Source organism: Sycon ciliatum, chromosome 1 (genome assembly GCF_964019385.1).
Source record: "Sycon ciliatum chromosome 1, ocSycCili1.1, whole genome shotgun sequence".
NCBI lineage: Eukaryota > Metazoa > Porifera > Calcarea > Leucosolenida > Sycettidae > Sycon > Sycon ciliatum.
Window position 1 is genome coordinate 94,810,303 of NC_088643.1, and position 27,500 is coordinate 94,837,802.

The 27,500-nt window shown below is 46.5% G+C and overlaps 3 protein-coding genes and 1 long non-coding RNA gene across 23 annotated transcripts in view; all 4 read left to right on the forward strand.

Moving 5' to 3' along the window:
- LOC135806615 (neurogenic locus notch homolog protein 1-like) overlaps window positions 1-27,500 on the forward strand; it is a 92,590-nt gene that overhangs the window by 57,552 nt on the left and 7,538 nt on the right. For all 20 annotated transcript variants that reach the window (XM_065320821.1, XM_065320822.1, XM_065320823.1 and 17 more), the window contains 2 exons: window positions 26,289-26,384; window positions 26,816-26,914. In XM_065320821.1, coding sequence (XP_065176893.1) covers window positions 26,289-26,384; window positions 26,816-26,914 — 195 coding nt within the window. The remainder of the gene's footprint in view (window positions 1-26,288; window positions 26,385-26,815; window positions 26,915-27,500) is intronic.
- LOC135806760 (uncharacterized) lies at window positions 7,526-14,226 on the forward strand (the record flags this gene model as incomplete). The annotated part of the gene is made up of 6 exons (XM_065320984.1): window positions 7,526-7,607; window positions 8,577-8,894; window positions 10,241-10,345; window positions 11,164-11,268; window positions 11,584-12,650; window positions 13,629-14,226. Coding segments are annotated over 6 exons (1,689 nt in total), but the record flags the coding sequence as incomplete, so codon positions are not given.
- On the forward strand, window positions 23,057-26,332 carry LOC135806620 (adhesive plaque matrix protein 2-like). The gene is made up of 5 exons (XM_065320846.1): window positions 23,057-23,298; window positions 24,209-24,244; window positions 24,975-25,088; window positions 25,311-25,397; window positions 26,036-26,332. Exons 1-5 carry the CDS (start codon window positions 23,223-23,225, stop codon window positions 26,065-26,067), a joined length of 345 nt encoding a protein of 114 aa, XP_065176918.1. The 5' UTR covers window positions 23,057-23,222; the 3' UTR covers window positions 26,068-26,332.
- LOC135806621 (uncharacterized) overlaps window positions 26,921-27,500 on the forward strand; it is a 683-nt gene continuing 103 nt past the window's right edge. Inside the window, exons 1-2 of the long non-coding RNA XR_010551252.1 lie at window positions 26,921-27,178; window positions 27,328-27,500. The exon at window positions 27,328-27,500 is cut by the window's right edge and continues 103 nt beyond it. This is a non-coding gene — a long non-coding RNA (uncharacterized LOC135806621). The remainder of the gene's footprint in view (window positions 27,179-27,327) is intronic.

Below are 27,500 nucleotides of genomic sequence, written 5' to 3' on the forward strand. Positions count from 1 at the left end.
ACTAGCGACGTGTTGACTGTCATGGCATGTCTAAGTACTTGTAGTCAATCATATTTCTCCATTGTTTCATTGTTTCATTGTTTCATTGTTCCATTTCTTCATTGTTTCATTGTTTCCAGAATGCTATGTGTTGATGTCTACTTTTAAAAGTAAACTGACCGAATTTTCTTGCCAGTTTTTTTCACTATATTTGATTGAACAAACTCATGCAATTCACTTGAGAAGCATGTACATAATAATGTCAAATGCTTTGCTGAGCTTCTAACGAGCCATATTCCCAGCACGTGTAGTAGGATTGGTTGCCAAGGCAACCTAGGGGACCTAGTACATTGTAGCTGCTATTGATGTGTTTTCGTTGCTTTTCAGCAAGTACACCCCCCCCCCCCCTCTGTAATCTAATATGAACTGTTTCTTTGTGTACTCGTGTTCTGACTTTGCACTACAGCTCCACCAACATGCTCTCCGGCTTGTAGGAATGGTGGGAAATGCATAGGTAGAAACAAGTGTTCGTGCCCGCCAGGCTTTTCAGGAACCTATTGTCAAGTTAATGGTAAGAGCGAGAACTGGATGATGTCTGTAACACGATATTCCATTGTGTTGGTGTAGGAGGAGCTACAGTAGTCTCCGGTGCCGAAGAATGGACATGTAGCGCAGAAGAACGGACATGTAGCGCAGAAGAACCGACATGTAGCGCAGAAGAACCGACATGTAGTGCAGAAGAACGGACAGGCTAGAATTTCACCAAGCACAGCATAGCGATATACATGTGTGCAAGGTGACTCTGCTAAGCATTGATTGCTATACATGAAAATAAGAACGGTCCAGGCTACGAGGCTGACTCCCCAGCTCTTTGGCACCCGACAGTGATGTCATGGGTGGTGAAGTAGAATGTTCGAGTGTCTTTACGCTAACACTGCTTTCAACATCCACTGGTACCTGTGTCGTTTCCAAGCATAAATGATCAGTGGTCAATATTTTGAAGTACAACTTTCACATCAGTGTGTTGTACATGCGGCTGCGCTTGAGTGTGCTACAGGTATTATCATTATATACATACAGCACTCACTCAGCATACATGTACTGTGCATTGTCTCTCTTGGCTTGTATGGTGTACAGATGCAAACACTTGCAGGCCAGCATGTAGGAACGGTGGACGATGTGTCCGTGGTGTGTGCCAGTGCCCACCTAACTATGGTGGATCGTATTGCCAAGGTAGGACTCTAGCAGGTCCAGTGTAGCTGGTAGCAAAGTGCTGCAGAGTGTCCCAGTGAACTGCAGGGGATGTACTGGGTGATGACTGCTTGTGCTTCAAAGGTCCTGTTTGGGTTCATCCAGTGGATCATGAGTGTACACATTCAACCTACACTGGCATAACTGGATCCTGCGCTTTTGCAGCTACAAAAAACTATGGGTGATAATAATTTCATGGGACAATGAGACAATACTCCTGTTGTGTGTGTGATACCAGGCCCGCCGGTCCGGTTGGTCAGCTTATCACTGGACCAACCTTTTGGCCACCAATGCATGTATACTGCTGAGGAGGGTATGTCACCCGCCATTATCATACACAAAGTGTATGAAAGGCCATGATACAGTGCTCCCTCTATAATCCGGCACCATTTGTGCCACGGAAATCTGCTCGATTAGCCGGGGAGGGTGCTGGATTAACAAACAGGATTTACTGCTGCAATGTGCATGAAGAGGACATTTTGGCTACTGAAAATTGTGATGATTTATCGAGGGTGCTGGTTTATAAAGTGCTGGACTAAAGAGGGACGCCTGTATTACCGGACCAATCACAAACTGCTTGCGGCGGCTCTGGATACACATAATACTTATTATGTTCATCGTGTATCAGTGGTAGAAGGGGACAATTGATAAAAAATATCTGCATGTAGAGTACACAAGACTTTGGAGGCATTCTGTGCCATACTAGCAGCAGCCGTGATCATGGATTGTGGGGAACAATGTGGGGAGCAAACACTTTCCTATCATCTGGATTGTCGAAACGTAATAATTGATCGAGAAACGAGTTTGAGTTTGCAGAGTGACTGCCTGGAATGGGAAGAGAGTGGGTCTACTCTGGAACCTTTTTTTCCTATGAATGAAGCTGCAGGAAGCCTCACCACTGCTACTAAACTGGATTGTTAGTTACCAGAATGGGCTCTAACTCCGGAGCTGCACCTCCATGTGTGTGTGTGTGTGTGTGTGTGTGTATGTGTGTGTGTGTGTGTGTGTGTGTGTGTGTGTGTGTGTGTGTGTGTGTGTGTGTGTGTGTGCATGTGTGTGTGTGTACATGTGTGTGTGTGTGTACATGTGTGTGTGTGTGTGTGCGTGTGTGCGTGTGTGCGTGTGTACATGTGTGTGTGTGTGTACATGTGTGTGTGTGTGTGTGTGTGTGTGTGTGTGTATGTGTGTATTAGTTGGTTCAGCATGCTACCCTGTAACAGGTTTAATCAAACTTGAAAAGTAAGAGGCCTGGTTGAGCGTGCCTCGACCAGTTATATGCAAAATGTGATAGTATACATGTGGCAATGGCGCCAATGAAGGTGCTAATAGACAGGCGTAAGACGCACGAGGTGCGAGGGAGTGTAAAGTTATAGAGAACAGGGGAAAACTGTTACATCATCCCCCTCCTATGGAGAGGAAGGAGCTTATAACCCAAATGCTCAAGTGGAATAGAGTACAATAAGCGCAAACACGTGCGAGACGAAAAAAGGCTTCGCACTGAAGTAACACAATAAGACGACTGAAACTCCATGCAAATAAAGTGTAATAAGCTCAACAAATGTGTAAGATGAAACTAGAAGTTCAACTGCAAAACTCAGCGGGCAGAAGCCAAGGTTTTGTACTTCTGAAGTGGAACAATGTCATTACCAGATTCATCCAACAAATAATGTTCAGGCTCCCAAGTGGCATCAGAGTAGCCTTGCCACTTGACTAGGTACTGAAGCTGATTCTGCCGGCGGCGGTGACTGAGAATGTTCTCCACCACATAGCGGGCATGACCATCAAGGTCCGTGATAGGCGGAGGCGTAGGCTGTCTCCTATTAGGAATAGCGTTCTTCTCGTAGGCACGGAGTGCCGACACATTAAATACCGGGTGACAGCGGCTGGTATGAGGCAACTTGAGCTTGTAGGCATTCGGGCCGACCACATGGGTTATAGGAAAGGGGCCAAACCACTTGGGGCGTAATTTATGGGATGGTCGGTCCCGAGCTTCAGGAGTCAGGAGGAAATCCCGGTAGACCATTACCAAATCTCCCACCTTCAGCTTTCCCTCGACCCTTGTCCGATCTGCATAGAAGGCCTGACGAGCTTGAGCTGCCACTAGCGCATCTTGTGAGATCTTGACCGCGTCTTGTCTTGCTTGCAACCAATCAGCTGAATCTCTGCCTCCCTGAATAGGGTTGAGGAAGTCGGGTGGCGCTCTGGGATTTAGACCGTAATTTAAGAAGAACGGTGTGTTTCCTGTAGATGATTGAGTAGCGCTGTTGATAGAAAACTCACAGAGAGGTAGGAGCATATCCCAGTTATCTTGTTTATTATTTACAAAAGCCCTCAGCACATCCTCTACTATTCTGTTTACTCGTTCAGTTAGGCCATCTGTCTGAGGGTGATTGGCAGTACTAAATGCTAGTTTCGTTCCTAAGCGATCAAACAATTCCTGAAAAAATGCTGCCGTAAATCTTGGATCACGATCACATACAATACTAGAACTCAAACCATGAAGTCGAAATACATGTTGAATATACAGATCAGCACTTCCTTTAGCGTCAATAGTAGAGGAAGTAGGTGCTAAATGTACACACTTTGTCAAGCGATCTACAAATACATATATAGCATCATGACCTGTATCGGTCCTAGGCAAACCCATGATAAAATCCATCGAGATATCTGCCCACGGCTGACTGGGCACTGGTAAATTCTGCAAGAGACCAGTTTTTAGCTGGCCGCCTTTAACTCGTTGGCAGACGTCACATGACTTGACAAACGCCTTTACATCCAGTCCCATTCTGGGCCAATAGAAATATCTAGAGAGTCTGAAATAGGTGCGATCTCGACCGGGATGCCCCGCAGTCACACAGTCATGGTATTCTTGAAGCAGGGCGAGTCGGAGTTTGCTACTCTTTGGAATGCATAACCTGTTCTGTGGTGAAGATCTGAGATAAAGATAACCGGGTGTTTCATTTAGAAGGTAACGGTCGTGCAGATTGTCATGGCTTGAATTTTTCAGTCTCCTGATAATGGGAGCAAGATCCTTGTCGCACTTGTAACCGTTGACAATTAACTGCGCTAAGTCTGGATTAATCTCTAGGGTATGCTCTATGGCATTCAACTGAATGTTAGGAGGATAGGATGACCCGCGTATTTCAGAATCACTGAACAGATCTGGACGGCGTGAAAGCGGGTCGGCAATGTTTTTCTTTCCTGGTTTGTGAAAGACCGTAAAGTCATAGTCAGCTAAAAACTCTACCCATCTTGCCTCACGCTTGGTGAGAGTCGGTTTGGTTCGTAAATAGACAACACCCATATTATCAGTCATCAGGTCAAAGTGGCGGAATAGATAGATTCTCCAGCACTTTAATGCAAATACCACAGCCAACGTTTCCCTCTCGGCCGCAGTATAGTTGCGTTCTGCAGCTGACAGTTTCCGACTACAATAGGCTACGGGATGCAAATCCATATCTTCTCCCTGCTGCAGGAGCACACCCGCCACGGCAAAGTCACTTGCGTCAGTTTCTACCATGAAGCTTTTCTCAACATCGGCCAGTTGCAACACTGGCGCCTCGAGTAATGCTGATTTTAGAGACTCGAATGCCTTCTGTCTAGCAGCGCTCCATTCAAAGCGTGAATTTTTTCCGGTGATTTCTTCTAATGGGCGAGAGATGGTCGAGTGTCGATCTATGAACCTTCGGAAATAGTTTGCAAAGCCAAGAAACTTCCTCACATCAGTTACTGACGACGGAGTTGGCCATGTTTCCACAGCACTTATCTTCTTGGGATCAGGGGAAATTGATGTGCCGTTGATTTTATGCCCCAAGAAGAGAACTTCTCTCACGCCGAATTCGCATTTAGACTGTTTGCAATACAGCTCACTATTTCTAAGTGTTTCTAGAACTGTTTGAAGATGATGCTGATGATCTTCCCAGGTCTTGCTGAAAACTAGAATGTCATCCAAGAATACTACAACGAATTTTCGGAGATGCGGTTGCAGAATAGAGTTCATGAGAGACTGAAAGGTGGCCGGGGCATTAGTCAGCCCGAATCCCATGACTCTAAATTGGAAGTGGCCGAACGGCGTATTAATGGCCGTCTTAGAAACATCCGAGTCTTGAATTCTGATTTGATTGTAGCCTGACCGCAAGTCCAACTTGGAGAAATATGCACTGCCCTGGATCGTGTCGAATAAGTCATCAATATTAGGAAGACAAGCTTTGTTTTTGATCGTAATTCTATTCAATTCTCGCCAATCGCACACCATTCTCAGAGTACCATCCGACTTTTTCACAAAAAACACAGGTGCACCGTATGGCGACTTACTTGGCTCAATGAATCCCTTCTCAAGTAATTCTGATAGCTGTGACTGGAGCTCGTCCATCTCTGGTTTCGGCAGGCGGTAGGCGGGTCGAGACGGTGGTCTGGCTCCATCTTCTATCTGGATTTCATGGTCGACTGGTCTCTTCGGTGGAAGCTCATTCGGCAGCTCGTCTGGAAATAAATCCTGGTACCTCTTGAGCAGGTTCTGGATGTCTTGTTGCTCTGATTCCTGGAGTTGTGGCCCGGAACGATTCTCCTCGTTTGCAGCAGTGACCCATGCAAGAAACCCCTCGGCTCCACTCCTCAGGGCATGACGAGCTTGTCGGCCACTGATAAACATGCTTTCCACAGATGGCCGGTCGGCTGTCGGCGGGTTAGCTGAAGGCAATTTGGCAACAAAGGGCTCACCGTCCAACTGAACTTCGTTCGTACGGAAGTTGATGCTGGGGTTGTTCCTTGTAAGCCACGGCTTGCCAAGAATAGCGTCGTAGCGAGTCAGGGGATACACAGTAAAGTGCTGTTCCTCACTGAAGCCCCCGACTGTCACCCTTAGCGTGCGTGTGGAAATCTGCGGGACCTCGCTGGTCGAGCCGTCCGCCAATGTTACGCTCAGCACTGCTGAGCTTGCATCCGTGTCAAGATGATGCTTTCGAACAAAACTGTCTGCAATGAAGTCATGTGTCGAACCGGAATCTATCAGCATCACTGCACGGCGACCGCCGATCTTTCCCTGTATGCGCAGTAGGTCGTGTTCAGGTTCATTGCCGACGCTGACGTTGCTGACATGACACCTTTCTGCAACGGGACAATTTCCTACAGCTATGGGTGTCTCCGGCTCCGTAGGTTCCTGGAGAGCAACGTCTTCAACCTCCAGAGCTCCGAACCGGTTAGCGACTGGTACCGGCGTGGGCGCTTGGGTCGTCGCCAGTAAGCGCACCCCCTTTCTTACTGGCGACCAGCGTTTGGGTAGCGCTGTCCACCCTCAGTACAGTCTTTAGCGAGGTGGCCTGGCTTCCTGCAAGCAAAGCAGTGTCCCATTGCTCGCAGTTGGACACGCTCTTGGTCCGTCAGCTTGCGGAGGCCCTGACCACGGAAGCTGGGCACGGAACGCGACTCTCTACTGGCTGGTGGCCCCGACGCCGGTGGCCCTGACGACTGCTCCACGGTGTTTGCTGCCATGACAGCTTGCTCCAGGGTACGTGGATGCTCACGCATGACCTGTCGCTGGATGTGCGGCACTAGACCCCTGACGAACAGCAGCGCTCTGGTGTGGTGGTCGATTTCCGGCACTTGCAGGCTGAGGCGAGTGAAAGCAGCAATGTATGCGTCCAGCGACCCGCGCTGCGCTGCGGAAATTAGTCCCATACGCGATGTTTCCTCGTTGTGCCGTGGTCCGTACACATCGCCAAGTGCCGCTTTCAGAGCAGGCCAGTCGGAAAACACTTGGTTAGCTTCCAATGCCGCTATCAACCAAAGACGAGCGTTTCCAGTCAAAAATCCTGCCGCGTAGTCGACCCTCTGTGCCGCATTTGGGAGTGCCAACGACCGTAGGGCCATGTCCATTGCAAACGTCCATTCTTTGAATGTAGCGGAATCTCCTCCAAACACAGGCGGCTCTTTCGTAAGGCGGGGTGTTGGCTCCCACGGTTCCGAGTTCGGATGTATCGTTCGGTGTCCTTGGCTAACGCGCTGAGCGGTCTTGATATCGTTTATCAGCCGAACGACGAGTACGAGGAGCGTAAGCAGAGCGACCAGAACACCTGCCAAAAGCAGAGTAGGAACCATCCTCTGCTACCAGTGTAACAGGTTTAATCAAACTTGAAAAGTAAGAGGCCTGGTTGAGCGTGCCTCGACCAGTTATATGCAAAATGTGATAGTATACATGTGGCAATGGCGCCAATGAAGGTGCTAATAGACAGGCGTAAGACGCACGAGGTGCGAGGGAGTGTAAAGTTATAGAGAACAGGGGAAAACTGTTACATACCCACCCTGCAGAAATGGTGGTGAGTGTGTCTACGGCAACACGTGTAAATGCAAGTCTCCGTACACTGGACTGGGCTGTGGCGGTAAGTTCAGTATGGCAGTTGCTGATGTGAGTCCGTCTTTGCTCTGTTGTACACTATCCACTGGTTAGTCACACAGTACATGCATCTGGTTATGCACACAGTACATGTATCTGGTTATGCACACAGTACATGCATCGGGTTATGCACACAGTACATGCATCTGGTTGGGCACACAGTACATGCATCTGGTTAGTCACACAGTACATGCATCTGGTTAGGCACACAGTACATGCATCTGGTTATGCACACAGTACATGTATCTGGTTATGCACACAGTACATGCATCGGGTTATGCACACAGTACATGCATCTGGTTAGGCACACAGTACATGCATCTGGTTAGGCACACAGTACATGCATCTGGTTAGGCACACAGTACATGCATCTGGTTGCCTCCACTAACTATGTCTATCCTGTACCAGTGTGACTGTCCATACTTCAGTGCAGGTACTATGGGAAGCAGCATGCATGCCTGTACGTTGGGGAGTCATAGCATATAGGAAGTCTGTACATTGGGGAGTCATAGCATATAGGAAGTCTGTACCTGTGTCCATGCATATACGTTGGGGAGGCGTGACCTGTAGGGAGACTACTGGCGATCATAAGCACCTGAAACGATGTGCATCGTGACCCCGGGTTGGGAAGTTCTACGTGCATCCGTGGCCTGTGCAGCATAGAATCGCGACTGTTACTGAGCCTGTGACCTGCTGACCATCGCAAGCACTGCCCAGGCCAACAGCTCCATAATGCGTGAGATCAGTGTGCTGCATGTGCATGTATGGACCCTACCCCGCAAGGACAACTGCAAGGGGTAGCCTGACAGGGGCACTCACATCACTGCCGATGTTCCACTAGCTCACACTGTCTTCCTAGATGCTTCAACTTCCCAGCTACTGTTGTCATAGCATTGAAGAGAGTTGCCACCTGTCAACCATGTACACTGTACCTGTATGCCATCTCATGTTGCAGCAAAAGAGGGAAGATGTCCGCCAACACGCCCCATTCCCATACCATGCCTTATTGGCCCAGTGTGCGTAATAGACTCGGACTGCTCAGCCACACGCAAGTGCTGCAACAGCCCGTGTCCAGGCACATGCCAGTGCCCCTTGATAACTTGCAATCTGAGATGCGCGCACGGACAGCAGACGGATGCGACGGGATGTCGAATCTGTGCCTGTGCCTCAGCGCCAATCTGCAGACCAGCGTGTAGCAATGGTGGCACGTGCCTGGCCAATAACCGCTGCTCCTGCAGACCAGGCTTCACAGGACCAACATGCAATGATCCAGGTAAGCAACTCTCCGTGATCCGCACATCCGCTAAATGCCGTGCAAATACAAGCTGAATCCTAGTGTTAAATCCTAGAAATAGTTTCTTCATAATCCTAGGGTCTGCAGTGTCCATTTGTTGTGAATTTATGTTCTTGTGGTATTGAGCCAGTGTGAACGATCTTCTCTTCGCTTTCCCTTGTCGAGTGAGAGACATGTATCACAGATTAGAAAAGGAGTTCTGGTTAGCTTGAATGGTTCCACACAGTACTGGGATCCATGTTGTATGGATATTCACTGCAGGGGCGGATACAGTTCAGGGGGTTCGGACGAACCCCCTAAAATAATTTCGACCATGGGTCCAGTCGATTTTTCGGTGATCTCCACGTGCGCAGTCAGCGAAGTGTAGCGTACATGCAGCGTAGCCAGTAGACTTCACTGCAAGTAGTCACGTACAGGCAGTGCAGGTACTACAGTAGGTCACTGCATGCATCCAGTGGTCGGGACTGTTGTACGCGTACCGTTCGAATCGAAGGGTCTGTACGCGTATCATGTGACTTGAAACGATCGACAGTTCACATGGTTCAAGTGGTGGAGCAAAAGGAGGAAAAACTGCCACTTGTCCTCCTTCCTTGTCGTTTTGTTTTATTTCGCGCTGGCTGGACTGTAGGTTTCCTCCGTCGCGGTACGAAGATAATGTTTGTGTTTGTCGTGTAGATTGCCATGTCGCGGTGGAGCAAAAGGTGGAGAAACTGCCACTTGTCCTCCTTACCTTCCTTGTCGTTTTGTTTTATTTCGCGCTGGCTGGACTGTAGGTTTCCTCCGTCGCAGTACGAAGATAATGTTTGTGTTTGTCGTGTAGTTTGCCATGTCGCAACGTCTGCCAAAGAGGCGAGCGGCCGATCAGTTGCCATTGAGCTTGGCTTCGTTCCGCCATGTACGGCGCGAATGTGACGACACGGAGTCCCAGCCGGAGGACAGTCAGAGAACTTCGCCTTCCGTCAGTTCGGAAAATGCTGCAGTCACGGCCTTAGACTTTCTGCCTGTGCTGCAGCTTTGTACTTTGTAAGGCTCTAAACGCATTACCCTTGCCTTATTGGCAAGCAATGCAAGGGCTACCGTGACAATAACGATTTTGCAACTCCCGGTGTAGTGAACGAACCGAAAACAGTTTGAAGCGAATTTAATTCTTTGCACTCGAAAAAATTTGAACCCCCCTGAAAAATTCCTGGATCCGCCCCTGCACTGTGACCGACAGCAAGTCTATAGCCAAGTGTATTATAAGAGCAGCATGGTGTTATTCAGGCACTATGGGTGTCACGTTTTGCCCCAAGCGTGTTTCTCACCGTCTCCCTTCTACTCTGCAGTAACTCCAACATGTAGTCCTCGGTGTAGAAATGGTGGAACGTGCATAGCAAACAATCGCTGCTCGTGTCGGTCTGGCTTCACTGGAAACCGCTGTCAGAATACAGGTGAGAAATGGAGAGATCACGCTCGACGGTGAACAAACCTTTGCAGGGAATACACCAGCTCGTGTAGTGATGCGTTATGCATTCACCACAGTCAGCATGCACGGTTACCTTTTCGGTTACCCTGGCATGCATTGTACCTTAGCTGCATAGAGCATCCTCCCTCTCTGGCTCTGTTGTAGTTCATAACTAGCCGTTCGTTTTAGTTCCATGGTTCTTTATGTAAACTGGGTGGTATTGTCTGGGTGAGCTGTTGGCTGTGTTGCAACAGCAAATTACTACACTCATACCTCGGTTATCCGGACCCCGAAGTTACGGGCCCTTCCGTCTACCGGGCACCCTTTGGGCGTGCTTCAGTGGAAACATTACTACTCTTTCAGTGGAAATATTACTACTCTTTCGTCAATTTTTCTGACGTCCTCTGCCATATTTATGGCCTTTCCCCGTCACACCATATGTGATTCGGAGTTACGAACTTTTTTAAATTACGGGCAGTGCCAGGTCCCGAACGACCCGGATACATGAGGTATGGGGTATACTGCTATGTGAAGTTGGGTGTTCTTCTGTGTGAGATATTGCATACGATCACCAGACAGCCTCGTTCTCTAGCTCTCTCTCTCTCTCTCTCTCTCTCTCTCACTATCTCTCTCTCTTTTGATCTTCCTTTCTCCATTCTTGATTATCACCAACTCCTCTCTTGCATTTACCTGAGCTTACAGTCTTCTCCTTGTACCGTCGAGTCTGATTCTAGAAACTGTAAATTCTGTCACTATGGATTTGTTTGCCTCAAACGTATCTCTCACTCTCCTGCTATTCTCCAGTACCTCCAACATGCAATCCTCAGTGTGAAAATGGTGGAACGTGCATAACAAACAACCGCTGCTCGTGTCCATCTGGGTTCACTGGCAGTCAGTGTCAGAATGCAGGTAAGAAATGGAAAAATCATACCCGTCAGTGAACAAACCTTTGCGGCGATTATATCAACTGTGGGTAGTAGAGGTTCAAGACAAACTGTAAAGGATCAGGCTAAACTTTCTGTGTGAAGTAGGTGTGGGACCAGGGTGTTGTGGTTGGTCTGGCTGATTAGACATTGACTGCTGGTCCTGTGTTGAGTGAACTGAAAGAGTGTGCAATGTGTGTACCCACCAGTATTCACCAGAGTAATGTATATACATGCATGTTGGTGTTATTTGCAAATTGCATATTGTAGTTTTATTTTGTAACTCTGTGTCGCCGTGCAGTTCAAACCGCTTGTCGAAGGCGAATAGAAATACATTGCATGACACCGGCACAGAGACAGCTGTATATTGATACCTACAAGACAGCGTATGGACAGCCTGCTTTGCGCACTCTGCTGAGAAGCCATGCTATCAACTTTGCAGCTGGCATTCACACCAGGGATCAGTTCTTGCCATGGCATCGTTGGTTTATTCTGGAACTGGAAAACATCTTGCTGGCCATCGACAGCAATGTTATTCTGCCATACTGGGACTGGACTCTGCATAGTACTGCGCCGTGGAGTGCACCATTGTGGGGTAGTGCACCACATTGGTATGGTGGAGATGGCTCTGGATCATGTGTGACAACGGGACCATTCCGCAGTGGACAGTTTTCACTTGTGTCAGGCGGTTGCTTACAGCGTGATTTCACTGGAACTACGCCTAGCGCTCTGGTAGTCAATGACATACTTTCCACACCCGTATCGTCCTTCAATGACTTTGAACTGCGCGTCCGTGGAGAACTACACAACACCGTTCATTGCCGTATCCATGGCACTATGTGCACGCTGGATGCTGCTGAATCACCAGACTTCTTCCTGCACCACGGGTTCATTGACAAGCTATGGGCTGATTACCAAGCAAGAAGTACTGCACATCACGACGCTCACTTCAGTAGTCTGGGATCGGCCATGACAGCTGCTGGTGGCCATTCAGCTCAGGATATGATTGATCTGAACAACCAGCCTGGTGGTGTGTGTGTACAGTATGAGCAATCATGCAGCAGTACTGCACGGCAGCTGAGAAGGGCATTCGGCCGTGTAGCACCCAGTGTGATAGCAAAGAGTGTTCCTTGTCAACCGCAAAGTTTGGATGTGAGCGGAGCTGTGCAGCAAGGTCAGGAGCTATTCAGAGTGTCAGCATCGGAGCGGTCCCAACTCGCCAGCTTTGTTAGCAAACAAGTGTGCCTACCTCTACGTGCTGAAATAAACCCGCCAGTGGTTAGGCCTGAACGGCCCAGACCACTACCCGGCAACAAGATTGCGGGAAACCTTGGATTTAACCTCAACACACTGTTGAACCTGGCAACTGTGAGTACCGAGTATTGAGTATAGTGCCGCATGGTACACTGAACACCATAATGCTACATTCCGGGTACATCACGTACCAGTCACTTACAGTCGGAATCTGCAAACAAAATGAATGGGAGCCATTGCAGTGTAGAAGGTTAGCATTGCGAACATCGGCACTTTCGACAAAACTGGGTTTATGAAAGTTCGACTAAAAACCCCAGAGAGGTCACTCTCAAACCTCAGTATTAGATGCCGAGTGTATGCCGGCTTTGATGAGTCATGCATTAGGGCATGTTCCCAGCAGCAGAAGCCAGTATCCCCCCCACCCGCCAGTGCACAATGCTTCCACTGCTGGTTTGTGTGTATCAGTAATTGCCGTTTCCCAAAGATGCTATACTTTTTCGCAACTTATGCTTTTTTTCAACCATGCCAAAACAAGTGCTAGTTGTTGAAATCGCATCCATATTTTCAGAAAAAGCTCAAAAGTTGCTAACATCGCAACTTGAAATTGGAGAGTTCTTGTGCAAACACCACCAAAAATGGAGCAGAAATAGCAGAAGTGCAGCGACAGCAAACTCGTACACCCCTTCCTGCTGTGAACCACAACTTTACACAGTGCCAGTAGCCTGTTGCATGTAGCGATAGATAGAGAGAGAGGGAGGGAGGGGAGGGAGGGAGGGAGGGAAAGAGAGAGAGAGTTATTTGTGCACTGGAAACCCATGATTGTTTAAAAGGCATTCATTCATTTCAAAATTTTGAAGGACGCTTCACGCAGCTTCATTGCGCTTGAATAGTTTGCAGGCAACCTGCCTACACTGAAGATGGTCATGAAGACCGAAACGTTGAAACGATACCTCTAATCATGCTAATGGATTGGTGTGAAATGCAGTGCTCTCTTGAGTGTAGGCAGGTTGCCTGCAAAATATTCGAATTCATTCATTTCATTATTTTATTTATGCCCTGCTTTTCTTTTTTTCATTTTCTTTCCCCTTGCAGGCCAAAAAATGAGTCAAGACCTCGCCAGTTGAAGGTGTTACTAAAATACTGATCCCTGTCAGCTTCGCAACTGTCATTCAGCCCTGCCGCAAAAAATACCACCTATCAAAATTGGAGAGCATTGCCGTTCGGAATTCCAATTTGCCATTAAGTTACAATTGCCCCCCCCCCCCCCCCCAATCCCTTTCACTTTTGTAGTCTTTCGCAGCTGTTCAGCTGTTTCCTGTACAACCTGAGAATTTGGAGAAACTCATGATGTCTCTTTTCACATCGGTGTATGAATGATAATTATAGTCTTTTATAGGGCATCATAAACGACTGGCGCCTTCAATGCATGTACCTAATACATACCATGCCTATGACATTCAGTATAATACTTCGAAGTACATACATGTAGATGTACTACCCAGGTGCATGTGAGTAATGAATGTACCATGACTGCCATGTACTACTCAAGCATACAATGATCACAGATGCATTGCTTTGACCTGCTAGTGTATATTGGAAATTCCTGCTCGAAATGTTTTAAACTCCAATCCCTCCCTCTTTTTAATAAGCTTTTGTTGCATTGGAAAAAAATTGTGCTGCGGCCACTTTACATACATGTACATGTACATAGCAGCGGAGGACGTTCAGGTTGGTTGTACAATGTAACTCTGAGTTTCATGCCGTTAGGCAATCATCAGTCATCATGATGATTGCCTAACGGCATGAAACTCAGAGTTAAAACCAACCTGAACGTCCTCCGCTGAGTCTGCTATGTACTAAGCTCTGTCTCTGACATTGAGCACTCTCTGCAGCTCGGGGATCAACGGATTTGTACATGTACATGTATGTGGTTTAAGCTGCTGTCCTTTGGATCTTGTTTTGGATAAAAAAAATGAAGTACATGTCATGCTATCATTGCAAGCGGGCATGTTGCCCAAAGCCTTCCAATGAATTAAAATCTTTGACAACAGACTTGCCAAGTAGGAAAAAAGAAGAAAAAAAGATTATGTGCACGCTCCCACTGCAAAAGTGCTCGATGCCGCAAGTCCGGAGCCGAATGACACAAGACAGCAATGGAACAAGGGTGTCAGTTATTTGCTGTTTGCAATTTTTCAGACCGCATTGTTGTTGTCCGAAGATTGGTGAATAACCATGATGAGCTCAGGAACATTGCAGCAGCAAATACTAGTAAACAGCCGTCTTCCATTGCTGAGTGCTGACTTGTGTACCTCATTGCATAACTAACTTCCAGCAAGTGTGGATTAGAGTGCATGTGCATGTACCCCGTAGTATAGCATGCTGATGCCCAGTCTACTGTACAGATAGCGTCACTGAGTTGAATTACTTTTAAAGTAGCGTGTAGAGACTCTAGAGAGTATTTCTTCTGAAACAACAGGCGCCTCATTTCACAACCGAATAATTACTATACAAGGACCAGTTGAATCATTTTAAAATTCACCTGGTCCTGGTTGGCTGATAACTGTTAGCAAGAGTATAACCACCTGGGTGGTTATATACTCTTGCTGTTAGTGTTGGACATGCAATTTGTAGGCATGCTAGGCAATTTAAATATTATCCTGCAAAGTATTTTGTAGGTGCGTGACTACTACGTCATGTACTACAATTGGTACATGACTTAATAATAGCCGTCTGGCATGGTACAATAACCTTTTTTTCTTTTTTCTCTTTCTTTTCTTTTTAATGGCTTTCTCTTCTACCTCGAATGGTTTACAATCTGTATCACAATTATTTGTGGGTTCAGCAATAAAGGATGTTAGCAGTTGGACATGGTGGTCGCTCTAGACTCCAGTAGCATGTACATTACATGATTGTACATATGTACACTCACTTTGTTTGCCCGCAAAAGAGGCCTTCACAAGCTTTTCATACTCATACTAGTCACACAGTATCAATGGTGAATGGGTGAATGGGTGAATGGGTGAAGTCTCTGCAAAGTCGCAAAGCTGGAGAGCTCGGTCTGCGCTCAGTGAGTGGCTGTCTAGTCGCAGACTCGCAGCCCTGCCCCGAAGCACGGAAACACCAGTTGTTGTGGCAATATGACCATGATGACGTACCGGGTCTTATTCTGTATGTCACGTGAGGCAATAGCGAGGGGCGGCGGGTCTGCGGCTGCCTCAATGTCACTTGTGAGCTCAGTCAGTGAGGTGTTCATCGGATATGGTGAGGCCCACGCGGGAGGCCACGTTCTTCGTGGCGGTTCCGGGATGAAGTACGGTTGTAGCTTGTAGATGTACCGGATGATCAGTCGTTGTTCATCCTCCAGAAGTTCTGCTTCGCGTTGGGTAAGCCCGAAACATGAACCGGAGCTGCCAACAACTGAAGTGGTCGGTATCCTATCTTCACAACGTTCCTTTTAGACTCAGAATTGCGCGATGCAGAATTCGCCCATTTTAGCGATAATCTACGCCCGGTTTTGAAGTTCGGGTCCCTACTGCCAGAACACCAGTTACATGTATCTAAAGATGGCACAGAGCGTGAAGATCAGAGTTATCCCCTCAGTCTCCCAACTGTGTATATCACTAGCACATACTGCCCTGTAGATCTACGTACTGACAGTCTGTACTAGGCTGTAGGCTGTAGTGACAGGGCTGAGGTCATGTGTTATCTTCCACGTCTTGCCGAGTGGTAGGCGCGGTGAAATCAACAATAATTACTTTTATTCTACTTTCAGGTACACACCTGAGATATAATCGTTCGTGAAAGAAGAAGCGGCAAAATAAATAACTTTCTCTCCGGTGCTCACCTAGAGGTTGAATCCTTATTCTTCGAGTTAGCTTTCATTGCTATCCAATCTAATCTAATCTTCTCTTCTCTTCATCAAAACAGAAATGCGCAGCCGCTTTTATGCAGCAGACGACGTACGCTTACATACAGAGATACACTAAATATACATCAGGCAAGCTCCGTATTAGTTCCGTAATGCTTCCGTATTGGTCGGGCAGGGATACTACACCCTCCCTTCCTACAGATTATCACGCCCTCGTGGTTTTCAAAAAATTAGTGAAGAGTTACGAACACAGCGTCAACCGGAAGATGGCAAATTATATCGGAAATGATAACGTTTAGAGTAGACAGAAGAAATGAACTGATAACAAATCATAAAGTAGAAGCACACCAGGTTCACACGATCTCACGGGGTCAAAAGGGGAAAGAACTGTTTTCCAAATAGGACCTGAAAATCCACAGCACTCTTGCTGCACAACGCTGGCACAACCCGCCAGGAACATCGCAGGTCAAAAACCGAACTGAATACACTATACCTATAAGGGGCGTTGTCACACACATTGTCCCACGTTAGCTGGGTAAGCCGTGGCTCACCATGATCAGACGCCTACCAAACTAAACTGGATTCACACACTCGCATAAAGGAAGACTGAAGAGAATAGGAAGACTGAAGGAAGACAGGAAAGAAAATGCCATACCTGGAATCAGCGTTAGTAACCACGGCGGCGGCTGGAGCTACGGCGGAGAGCAAGCCACGTTTTATCTTCATCTTGGTTGAGCCGGTCACTCAGAGCGGCTAGCTCGGCGTCAGACAAATGACCTCCCTCCTCGTCTTGAATCGTGGTCTTCACATTGTCGATAGCATCGCTTTGCGTGACGTAAAGAGTGATGGTCTAGCCAGGAAGAGTGTTGACGAAAATCTGCATTCCACCACGGAGGCGAAGTACCAAAGTGAAGAGTGGGCTACTGCTTCCGACTGCGTGCCGGGGAAAATCAAACGCTGCTGGTCTTGGGGAATACCCTCCCTTGATTCGTCGCAGGGAGCTGCAGCGGGTTGAGCCATGGGGGTCTGGGGTCGAATCACGTTGTTTTATTTAAAACTACACCGCTGCCACCAATGTAATAGGTCGCTTGGAATCGCCATCGGAGTCTCCAGTGGATGCCATGCGGAGGGAAGGGTGATCCACGCTAGCACCCTGACTGTGCTGCAAGCTAATAAGTAGGGCCAAGCCCAGGACGGCAAGAAACATGATTCTCATCTTGATTCGTCGCAGGGAGCTGCAGCGGGTTGAGCCATGGGGGTCTGGGGTCGAATTACGTTGTTTTATTTATTTTTTAAACACACCGCTGCCACCAATGTAATAGGTAGCCGAGTGGTAGGCGCGGTGAAATCAACAATAATTACTTTTATTCTACTTTCAGGTACACACCTGAGATATAATCGTTCGTGAAAGAAGAAGCGGCAAAATAAATAACTTTCTCTCCGGTGCTCACCTAGAGGTTGAATCCTTATTCTTCGAGTTAGCTTTCATTGCTATCCAATCTAATCTAATCTTCTCTTCTCTTCATCAAAACAGAAATGCGCAGCCGCTTTTATGCAGCAGACGACGTACGCTTACATACAGAGATACACTAAATATACATCAGGCAAGCTCCGTATTAGTTCCGTAATGCTTCCGTATTGGTCGGGCAGGGATACTACACAACTAGACGTTGCTTTGCAGCATGCAGGGGATCGCGACTGCCACTGATAGTGCTGCGACTAGATGTGCAACCGTCGCCCGCATGAAGCAGGTACTCTTGCCAATAGGCCAGCGTACCTTGACATGTGACCGCTGACTGCAGGTTCTCTGCATAACTCACATACTACTACATGTAGTGGTAAATTCCGTAATGTTCAGTGTATTGACAATGTCAGCGTCGACTAATGAATTAAAGATAGATAAATGCGTAGAACAATCGCCGAGACAAGCTGACCTTCGTCTTGTGGACTGAGTATTTCTATCAGTAACGTATTTATCAGAGTATGAGTAACGTTAGTCTAATAGGCGACGTGGAGATGAAGTGTATGATGTTTTGTAACGACATAGTCATTACGTTCGTTCTTGTTTCATCCTGCCATGAATGATGAAACAGCTACGTCGGTGACGTAGCTGGAGTCCAGCAACGCTGCATGCAGCAATGAATGAATGATCAATGATCATGCATGTCGAAACAAGGTCGAAACCATACACTATGCCACTGCATGCATGCGATATTAAACACAATGCAGCGGCACCGCAATGGTCGCGCGGCCTTGGTGGGCGGGATCAGTACGTACGTGTGAACCACATACGCACGCACTGGCAGTGAGGACTGTGGATCAACTACCAAATGCTAAAAACACCCACGCCCTACGCCCTTGCTCAATATCCAAGATGTAATCAGTATGTACAAGCTGCTCGTTTAGTCTGACTGGGTCTGAGGGTATGGTGCATAGAAATACTAGCGAGCACGTATCGGTGTTCCCCCATTGTACGTCTCTAGTAATACATGATCGTCATTGGCGGGCCGGGCTCCGCTATTCTGACCAGAGATCAGGAAAGGCAGCACATGCTCCAGTACATGTCATCATCATCATCATCATCTGCGTTGCCGAAAAAATAATACAGCTGTAATAGTAAACTAAAATAAGTTTTCGTACAACACTCATCAGGAATCTTCGTTGTACTAAAGGACACTGAAAACAAAATTGAACTATTATAGAAAATCTAACTTAGAGAAATAACACTAAGAACAACAGCAGTGAAATTTACAAGTGTGAAATTTAACAATGAAAGCGAGAGCAATAACGAATGTGTGTACTAACACTAAACTTGCAACTGAAAAGTGAACAAAGAAGAGAAAGAAAGAAGAAAGGACAAAGTATACAAATAATCTGTAAAACTTACCACAAGTTACCCGTCATGTGTCACACTTCTTTGGATTTTTAACCTTTGTTTTTCCCTTGATCTCTTTAGTTCCGTATTTCCACTGATGATCGGAACGTGAAAATCGATTTTGGAAACACACAAAACCAAACCTTGACAAATTGTCATGTTGCGTGGTGATGTCTGCGGCATTCATACTTTTCATTGCTATTATTAAAGGACAAAGTGATAACAAATAACAGCAGTACATTACACCTAGAACATTAACGGCCAAGCTTGGCCGCACCAAACATGACACTTTACTTGAACAATTTCAACCCAATTATACTATCTTTCTGTACACACAAATTAGGCTTATACAGACGCTGACAGATGGCTTCCAAAACCTTTAACTGCAGTCCATAACCATGACGACCACGGCACAATAAATTTGCAAATTTGGAAGCCATCTGTCAGCGTCTGTATAAGCCTAATTTGTGTGTACAGAAAGATAGTATAATTGGATTGAAATTGTTCAAGTAAAGTGTCATGTTTGGTGCGGCCAAGCTTGGCCGTTAATGTTCTAGGTGTAATGTACTGCTGTTATTTGTTATCACTTTGTCCTTTCTTCTTTCTTTCTCTTCTTTGTTCACTTTTCAGTTGCAAGTTTAGTGTTAGTACACACATTCGTTATTGCTCTCGCTTTCATTGTTAAATTTCACACTTGTAAATTTCACTGCTGTTGTTCTTAGTGTTATTTCTCTAAGTTAGATTTTCTATAATAGTTCAATTTTGTTTTCAGTGTCCTTTAGTACAACGAAGATTCCTGATGAGTGTTGTACGAAAACTTGTTTGAATCCCTTTCTTTCTCTAAACTAAAATAATAAAATATTTAATAATAAACGGCATTATGCAGCTGTGTAAGCAGTAGATGCACAGTGTGACTGCCAGGCATCTCTGTCAGATGCCAACTGGCAATTCTCATGCAGAGACATACCAGTCCACGATATTCCTCGATATTCGGTCGATATTCGGTCAAGAATTGCCATGGCGAAAGAGCGTATGCTGCAGTTAGTTGACATCTGGAAAGACCACGACATCTCCAGACAGCTGAAAATCCAGTACATGTACAGTAGTCAAATTAATGATCAGGTGTGCGTGTGTGTGTGTGCGTGTGTGTGTGTGTGTGTAGAGGAATGAAAGGTACCGGTATTATTAGGATTGTGAGTGATGTGACTGAAAGCCAAGAGCTAGAGACAGTCCAAGACTGGCAAGATCAAGCCCAAACCAAAGCCACTCCAACACTCAACAGTCCAAGTCCAAGGAGCCGGAGTTCAAGTGCTGAACCTGTCAAGCATGCACCGCTGTACTGCGCGTGCCCCTATCCATCAATACAGTATTCAACAAACAGCTGACAGGGAACCACGGCCGGGCATTGGCATGACTGTGTTTGTGTGTGTGTGTGGGGGGGTCCTTATGATGACATGACCGTACTTCTACACCCCGCAATGACATGCAGTTTAGACTTACATGTACCATGTAGTATTGTAGATGCACAACTAAAATGCCTACACTCTAATCTGGAGCCAAGCGATTCGTGCTCGCAAATAAAAGAATCAGCACATGAAGCACAGAAGCCATAGACATAGTTTCGACTAGGCCTTTAGTACCATAATTACTAGTATTACTTTTCAAGTCGAGTACAATGTAGCAAGCAAGTCCTTATAACCGGCAGTTTGGCTGTCAGAGCATTGACAAAATAGCACTTCAGAAGATAGCGCTAGTGGCGCCAACTACAAGTACATATTTGGCGGTCAGAGCATTGACCAAATAGCACTTTGAAAGGTTGCGCAAGTGGCGCCAACTACACAGTGAAACAATGAATATCACTAGTAGTCTAGGATCAAACAACAGTGGGGACCACGGTGCTATACAGTGGGGACCACGGTGCTATACAGTGGGGACCACGGTGCTATGCAGTGGGGACCACGGTGCTATAGTAGTATAGACAGTGGGGACCACGGTGCTAGTATAAGGACTTGCTTGCTACCATTGTATTCGACTTGAAAAGTAATGGTACGAAAGGCCTAGTTGAAACTACAGTATAATATGGCTTCTGTGCTTCGTGTGCTGATTTGCTTTCCTCCAACCAAGAATCTATTAGAATAAAAGAATACAACATACATGTACATGTACGCACGGGACTGTCTATTCCAGGGTCCGGGTAGGTCTTCGTTAGGCGGATAAATGCTCGAAAAGGTGGCAGATTCTCCTCGAAAAGCAGTGAAATTGGCAGAACCATACAAACCTTATGGCGGGCCTCGAATTCTGCTCCATTTCTTTATCCACATACCAAACATGCATGAAACTTACCAGAAAAAGTACCGAATTCTGCCAATTTTTCTGCCGGCATTATCCGCATATCATAATGCCTTCGTTGTCCAAGGTCTGTACAATGACGTCATTGACACATGTACATTGTACTCGTGAGTCGTGTGCACTATTGCTGCCATGGTGCTCAGCGCAAAGCGTTACGTGCGGCATGGCAGTGGTCAGGGTATGTGTAGGGCTCCCTGGTACAGTGCAGTGGCAATGATCGCACAATGATACTGACTGTACTCAGTCTGTAGTGTAGTGTGGCTAAGAATAAGATAGAACGAGTGAGCTACATGAGGTACCCTATATTGCTATAATGTGTGAATGGCTGCAATGGAGTCTGCGAGTACGAGTGCTTAGAAAAAAAAAAGAAAAAAAATAGAACGAGTGTTTGAAATAATCACAAAATAATGCCAAACATGAAGCACATCAGAAGAAACATACAGCGGCATTACAGCCTAGCCGGCCATGAACCGTGACAGCGGTGGTGAGATCGGGGAGAGCTCTGCCGACCTAGGCCTAGGCTAGGGTCTCAGCTTCATAGCCAACGAAATGAACATGAAGAGAGAGCCAAACCAAGTCAGGACGAATCCTCAAGGGTACGAAACCATGACACTGTACTCTTGCCTCACTAGCACTATCTATACCGGTAATATAGTAATAATATTAGTATTCTATTTCTACATGACATAATACCAAAAAGGACGCATGCATGAAGTAGCGCCACCCGGCACCCACGGCCACTTATGCATGTCTGATACCAGCCAACCATACACACTTTACAGGCGCTAGCTGGACAGATGATGACTGATGAATGATGCGAAGATTTTGAAGCAAAAACCGTGCCCCGCGCCAGAAATCGTCGAAGGCTTCGTCTCCGCCTAGATCCGGCCTGCTGAGCTCCCAGGAGAATTTCGTTTTATCCAGTAACACTGCTTGAAATTGAATGAATCCACACGGCCTTATCGATCTCTGGGGTCCATGACCATGATGGCAGTGTTGAAATGTTCTCTTCGAACAATTACATGTGATCTGTTCTTGGTTGTTCTACACCATCGGCCGGAATACTAACGAATCAACGACTTTCTTCGCTATGCATGTCATGCCATTGTGTAGCTTGCAGGTCGAGAAGAGAACGGAGTGTGCAGGAACAATGCAGAATCCTTGGCAGCATTAGTGCGTCATGGGTTGCCGGGAGTTCGACCAGATGTCAGTGATGTGTTCTCTGATCTTGTCATTTCCAGTGCTGGCATACTACATGGATTGTGGTCACTGCGCAATCCGGCTGACATTCATCCGAAAGGCAAAGGTCTTCTTTCATCCCCGGAGCGCGCCACCAAGTCAACCCAACCGCCCACGCTGACTTCGGCGCTAACAGTCTGGTCCAATTCAGCGGTGGCAGTATAAATTCGAGTGCGATCCTTGTTTTGTTTAGTTGGATACCTGGGTTGGAATCACAACGAAGTCGGCCCATAATTATTTTACCATCCTGAGCAGCCCTGACGGAAGTGGACGTCAGAGTGCTGATCATAGATTTGCGGAGTGGTTCAAAGCTGATACCTTCGGAACAGTGGCTGTTCGTGATCGAAGCTCGACCATGTCAAGTGCAACGCTAGTCGGTGTCTTCATGGCATTGACGTGTCTTGTCTACTCATCAAACGCTGGGCCGCCAGGTATGTCCTCCCTAGATCCCTGCTGTCTAGACCGACAGTAGTATTTTCTAAGTCTAAGAAGTAAGAGTAAGATACGACCGAGCACGTGACTTACCACTACACCAGTCACGGCATTGAAGCTGTTAGGAGTTGAGCATGCTACAACCCAGAGCCTCGTGAGACTCTGAGTTGCAACTACACATCTTCCTCTCTCTTCCTATACTATAGCATAGCCTACTCTGGGCTCTACTCACAGTGTTGTTCAGCACTCTTGGATGATCAGGAGGCCTCTGTGTGACAAGAGCTGTACACATACCAGTACTAGGCAGTAGTAGACAGTACCTGGAAGGGCAGGTAACTCAAGTACCCGTCACCATGGTCACCAGGGTCAAGAGTACTACTAATAGCCTACTACTAACCAGACTTCCTAGAATGTTGTACTCTCATCCATGCTCAGAGTCCCTTCCACTTCATCACCACCAGTAACAGTTACAAACACAGACATTGTTACCCACCCCTACTGGCCCTGGCAATGCTCATGTGATACTGACTACTGGGTTTTGTTTACATTACATAGTCATGTGACTGATGTGGACAATGAAATCCGATGGGATGTCCAGGGCCGGTGCCCTTACTGATTTTAGACTGTACTAGTCTGTAGTTCATGTACAAGTGCACACTGTAAACATGGAGCAGCAGTGCTCGCGGCTGCAAGTCCAGCGCCCCGTGGCCGCTTGACTTCTCAACGAATTCCAATGTCCACTACGTATGTGTGCGTGTGTGGTGTGTGGTGTATGTGTGTGTGTGTGTGTGTGTGTGTGTGTGTGTGTGTGTGTGTGTGTGTGTGTGTGTGTGTCCTTGCAAGTATGATTGTACATGTAGTTTGGTACCTAATGTTTGTATTTCTCTTTCTTCCTGTGTTGGCATGCAGGTCGTCCAAGTGGCATTGGTCCAGATCAGCCAGACTGTAAGTACATTGGACTTGGCAGCCACAGCCTTACCCCTCTGCCAATAGAGGTAGTCATGAACTGCCTGTACTGCAACAGCGGCAGCACCCTGCTGTGCGGTTTGGCAATATGCACTCCACGGTAGCATTGCAAACGTTTCTATCCACTATCTGTTGGATTTTAAAAGTCATGATTCAATTATCTCAGTATTCCATGTCAGCTTTGTGCTAAATTGTTCACGTCTAATTCTTCAAGGTCTGTTACAGCCCATGGGCTCTAATGCATACTTTTTGCCCTACTCACATGTACTACAATACACTGAATAGTACCTCGGATATAGTGAACCTTGGCTATGGTGTTTTAGAAGTGTGATACAAAGCACTGCTACAATTGCACCATCAGGGACACCGGACACGGTACGGTCACTACGGTATTGACCGTACCCCTTTTTGTCCTGGGTACCCCGTGAATCAATAAAATACATTGATCTGGGCTCTAAATTTCCAAAATGTTGGCTCAGCCACCCCTCCCACACAAGTAAACTGTACTTCAGATGGCTGGCCGTGCCGTTGCACTAAACTACCTTCCGACATCCCTGACCATGCCATGAGGCTTCTCCGTCTCCATACACTCAGGCATACAGTGAAGAGCCATTCCACTCTGCACTCTTTGGAGTGTTGCTTCGCAATCGAATTTGTCATGCTCATGGTTCTCTAACTATTGCTGCATTCTCAAATTACGGTCCTGCAGATCGCAACACTAGGTGCTATCCGAGATGTGTGTATGGCTTCTGCGATGGAGGGAGATGCCGATGTGAACCAGGCTACAAGGGACGCACTTGCTCTGAGAGAATTGCTACTGTGTGTAAGTCAAGTATGGACTCTAACTCAGACTATTGTCCACATGTGACTGCAAGGGCTGAACAGTGACCGTGTGACCACAGAGATAGAGTGATAGGATATGTGAGGACAGTTGCTGCTGCTGCCAGTGCCACCGCCGCTGCTGTTTGTAACATGAGATTATCAATGACATCTGTATTCTGTTGTGTGCTTCATGTTCATGGATTGTCGTGCATTGGACGCACAGCCTGTTATGGAGGATGTGCCAACGGTGGTACATGTCGCTACGGATCATGCAGTTGCAGACCTGGCTTCAGTGGTAGCTCTTGCCAAAGTAAGCTATAGAGCTATGACCAGCTATAGAGCTATGACCAACTATAGACCTATGACCAGCGAAAGAGCTATGACCAGCTATAGAGCTATGACCAGCTATAGAGTTATGACCAACTATAGAGCTATGACCAGCTATAGAGCTATCACCAGCTATAGAGCTATCACCAGCTATGGAGCTATGACTAGCTATAGAGCTATGACTAGCTATAGAGCTATGACCAGCTATGGACCTATGACCAACTATAGAGCTATGACCTGGACTAGATATAGAGCCGTGGCCAGATATGAAGCTGTGACCAGCTATAGAGATATAAACAGCTATAAAGATATGATCAGCCAAAGAGATATGACCAGCTATAGAGCTATGACCAGCTATAGAGATAAAACCAGCTATAGAGCTGGCTAGCTATAGAGTTATGAGCAGCTATAGAGCTAAGATCAGGTATAGAGCCATGACCAGCTGTGGAGGTCTGACCAGCTATAGATCTATGACCAGCTATAAAGCTATGACCAACTATAGAGCTATTGAAAACTACAGTAATGCATTCTGTCAACTGGTCCTACTACTTGTACCTAATTACGTAATGAGTTTCCTGACTCCAGGATTACTAGTATTTTATTTATTTATGCACCTCGTAGCCTGTCAGCCAATTGAATTGCGGGGAGGGTGAGACCAACCATGGAAAAGAGGGAGAAAAAAACAACAAAGAAACACGTACACTAAAGGGGAAGCATAAGGTCTATTATAGATACACTTATAGCTAAATGGTTTGGCCAAGAGTTCTAATCCATCGCATCTGCACATTTGCTTCAGTATAATAAACGCAAAAAAACTTGCCATCTCTTCACAGCTGTGTGCATGTTGTTATGGTCTTATTGTGTATGTCTCTAGCCCGGACCTGCTCCCCGGCCTGTAGGAATGGTGGTACGTGTACAGCGTATGGAACATGTAATTGCAAGAGTGGATACACTGGCACATATTGTCAAAGTAAGAACCAGCGACATGTTGACTGTCATGGCATGTCTAACTAGTAAACAGTTGTTAACAGTCAGCCTTGCCAACAGGGCCTAGGGACCCTTAATTGTGCATGAGAAAAGTGCTGTTACTAGTATTCCCGAATTGTCGCTATTCGGATTGACTGTATGTAGTTTCGAGTCAACATTATTTTCATGACTCAGTCACAATGATAGTGTTGCGATTATCTGAGCTGTAACACTATAATGCGATGTTGGTGCAAAGTCACTATGCGCGGTGTTGTTGATACACTATGGCTGGTTCAAATCGCCCGCATCATATGTTTGTTGGCACTATGTCATCGTGATTGTGGAATAATAAAAATAAAATATTCACTGTCTTCAGGCACTTTGCTTGAAGTGGACTAACCTCTACAAACCTCTGTGTGTTGATCTGCTCCACAGTTCGCTCTTGTTCACCGTCCTGTGCAAATGGTGGTAAATGTGTGTCTGGAAAATGCCGATGTACATATGGTTATGGTGGTAGCTACTGCCAGACTAAAGGTAGGTTGAATTCTACTTCAAGTCACTGAGTATACTTCAAATGCATTTCCTAGGATATTGTATGTTAATAGTGTGACTTCTTTCACAAACGAACACATAGTGAAATCCAGACTATCTACAGGACATCAAATGAGTGCACGGCCAGTCATCAAAGATTGGTGTCTAGTAAGCAAATTGCCACATAATTCCAAATTCCAGTCGGAACTCCACAGCTAAGGATACTGTTAGTTGTTCATGATGTCCAACGGACTGTCATATGTAGCAGTGAGTACTGCTGTATCTGTCATATGTAGCAGTGAGTACTGCTGTATCTGTCATATGTAGCTGAGTACTGCTGTATCTGTCATATGTAGCTGAGTACTGCTGTATCTGTCATATGTAGCAGTGAGTACTGCTGTATCTGTCATATGTAGCTGAGTACTGCTGTATCTGTCATATGTAGCAGTGAGTACTGCTGTATCTGTCATATGTAGCAGTGAGTACTGCTGTATCTGTCATATGTAGCAGTGAGTACTGCTGTATCTGTCATATGTAGCAGTGAGTACTGCTGTATCTGTCATATGTAGCAGTGAGTACTGCAGTATCG

What these genes read in the sequence shown, in the direction of transcription:
- LOC135806620 (XM_065320846.1), top strand. Translation starts at nt 23,223, where the DNA reads ATGTCAAGTGCAACGCTAGTCGGTGTCTTCATGGCATTGACGTGTCTT. An exon ending in ATCAAACGCTGGGCCGCCAG is followed by an intron (nt 23,299 to 24,208) that starts GTATGTCCTCCC and finishes GTTGGCATGCAG; the next exon opens with GTCGTCCAAGTGGCATTGGT. An exon ending in CAGTGGTAGCTCTTGCCAAA is followed by an intron (nt 25,398 to 26,035) that starts GTAAGCTATAGA and finishes TGCACCTCGTAG; the next exon opens with CCTGTCAGCCAATTGAATTG.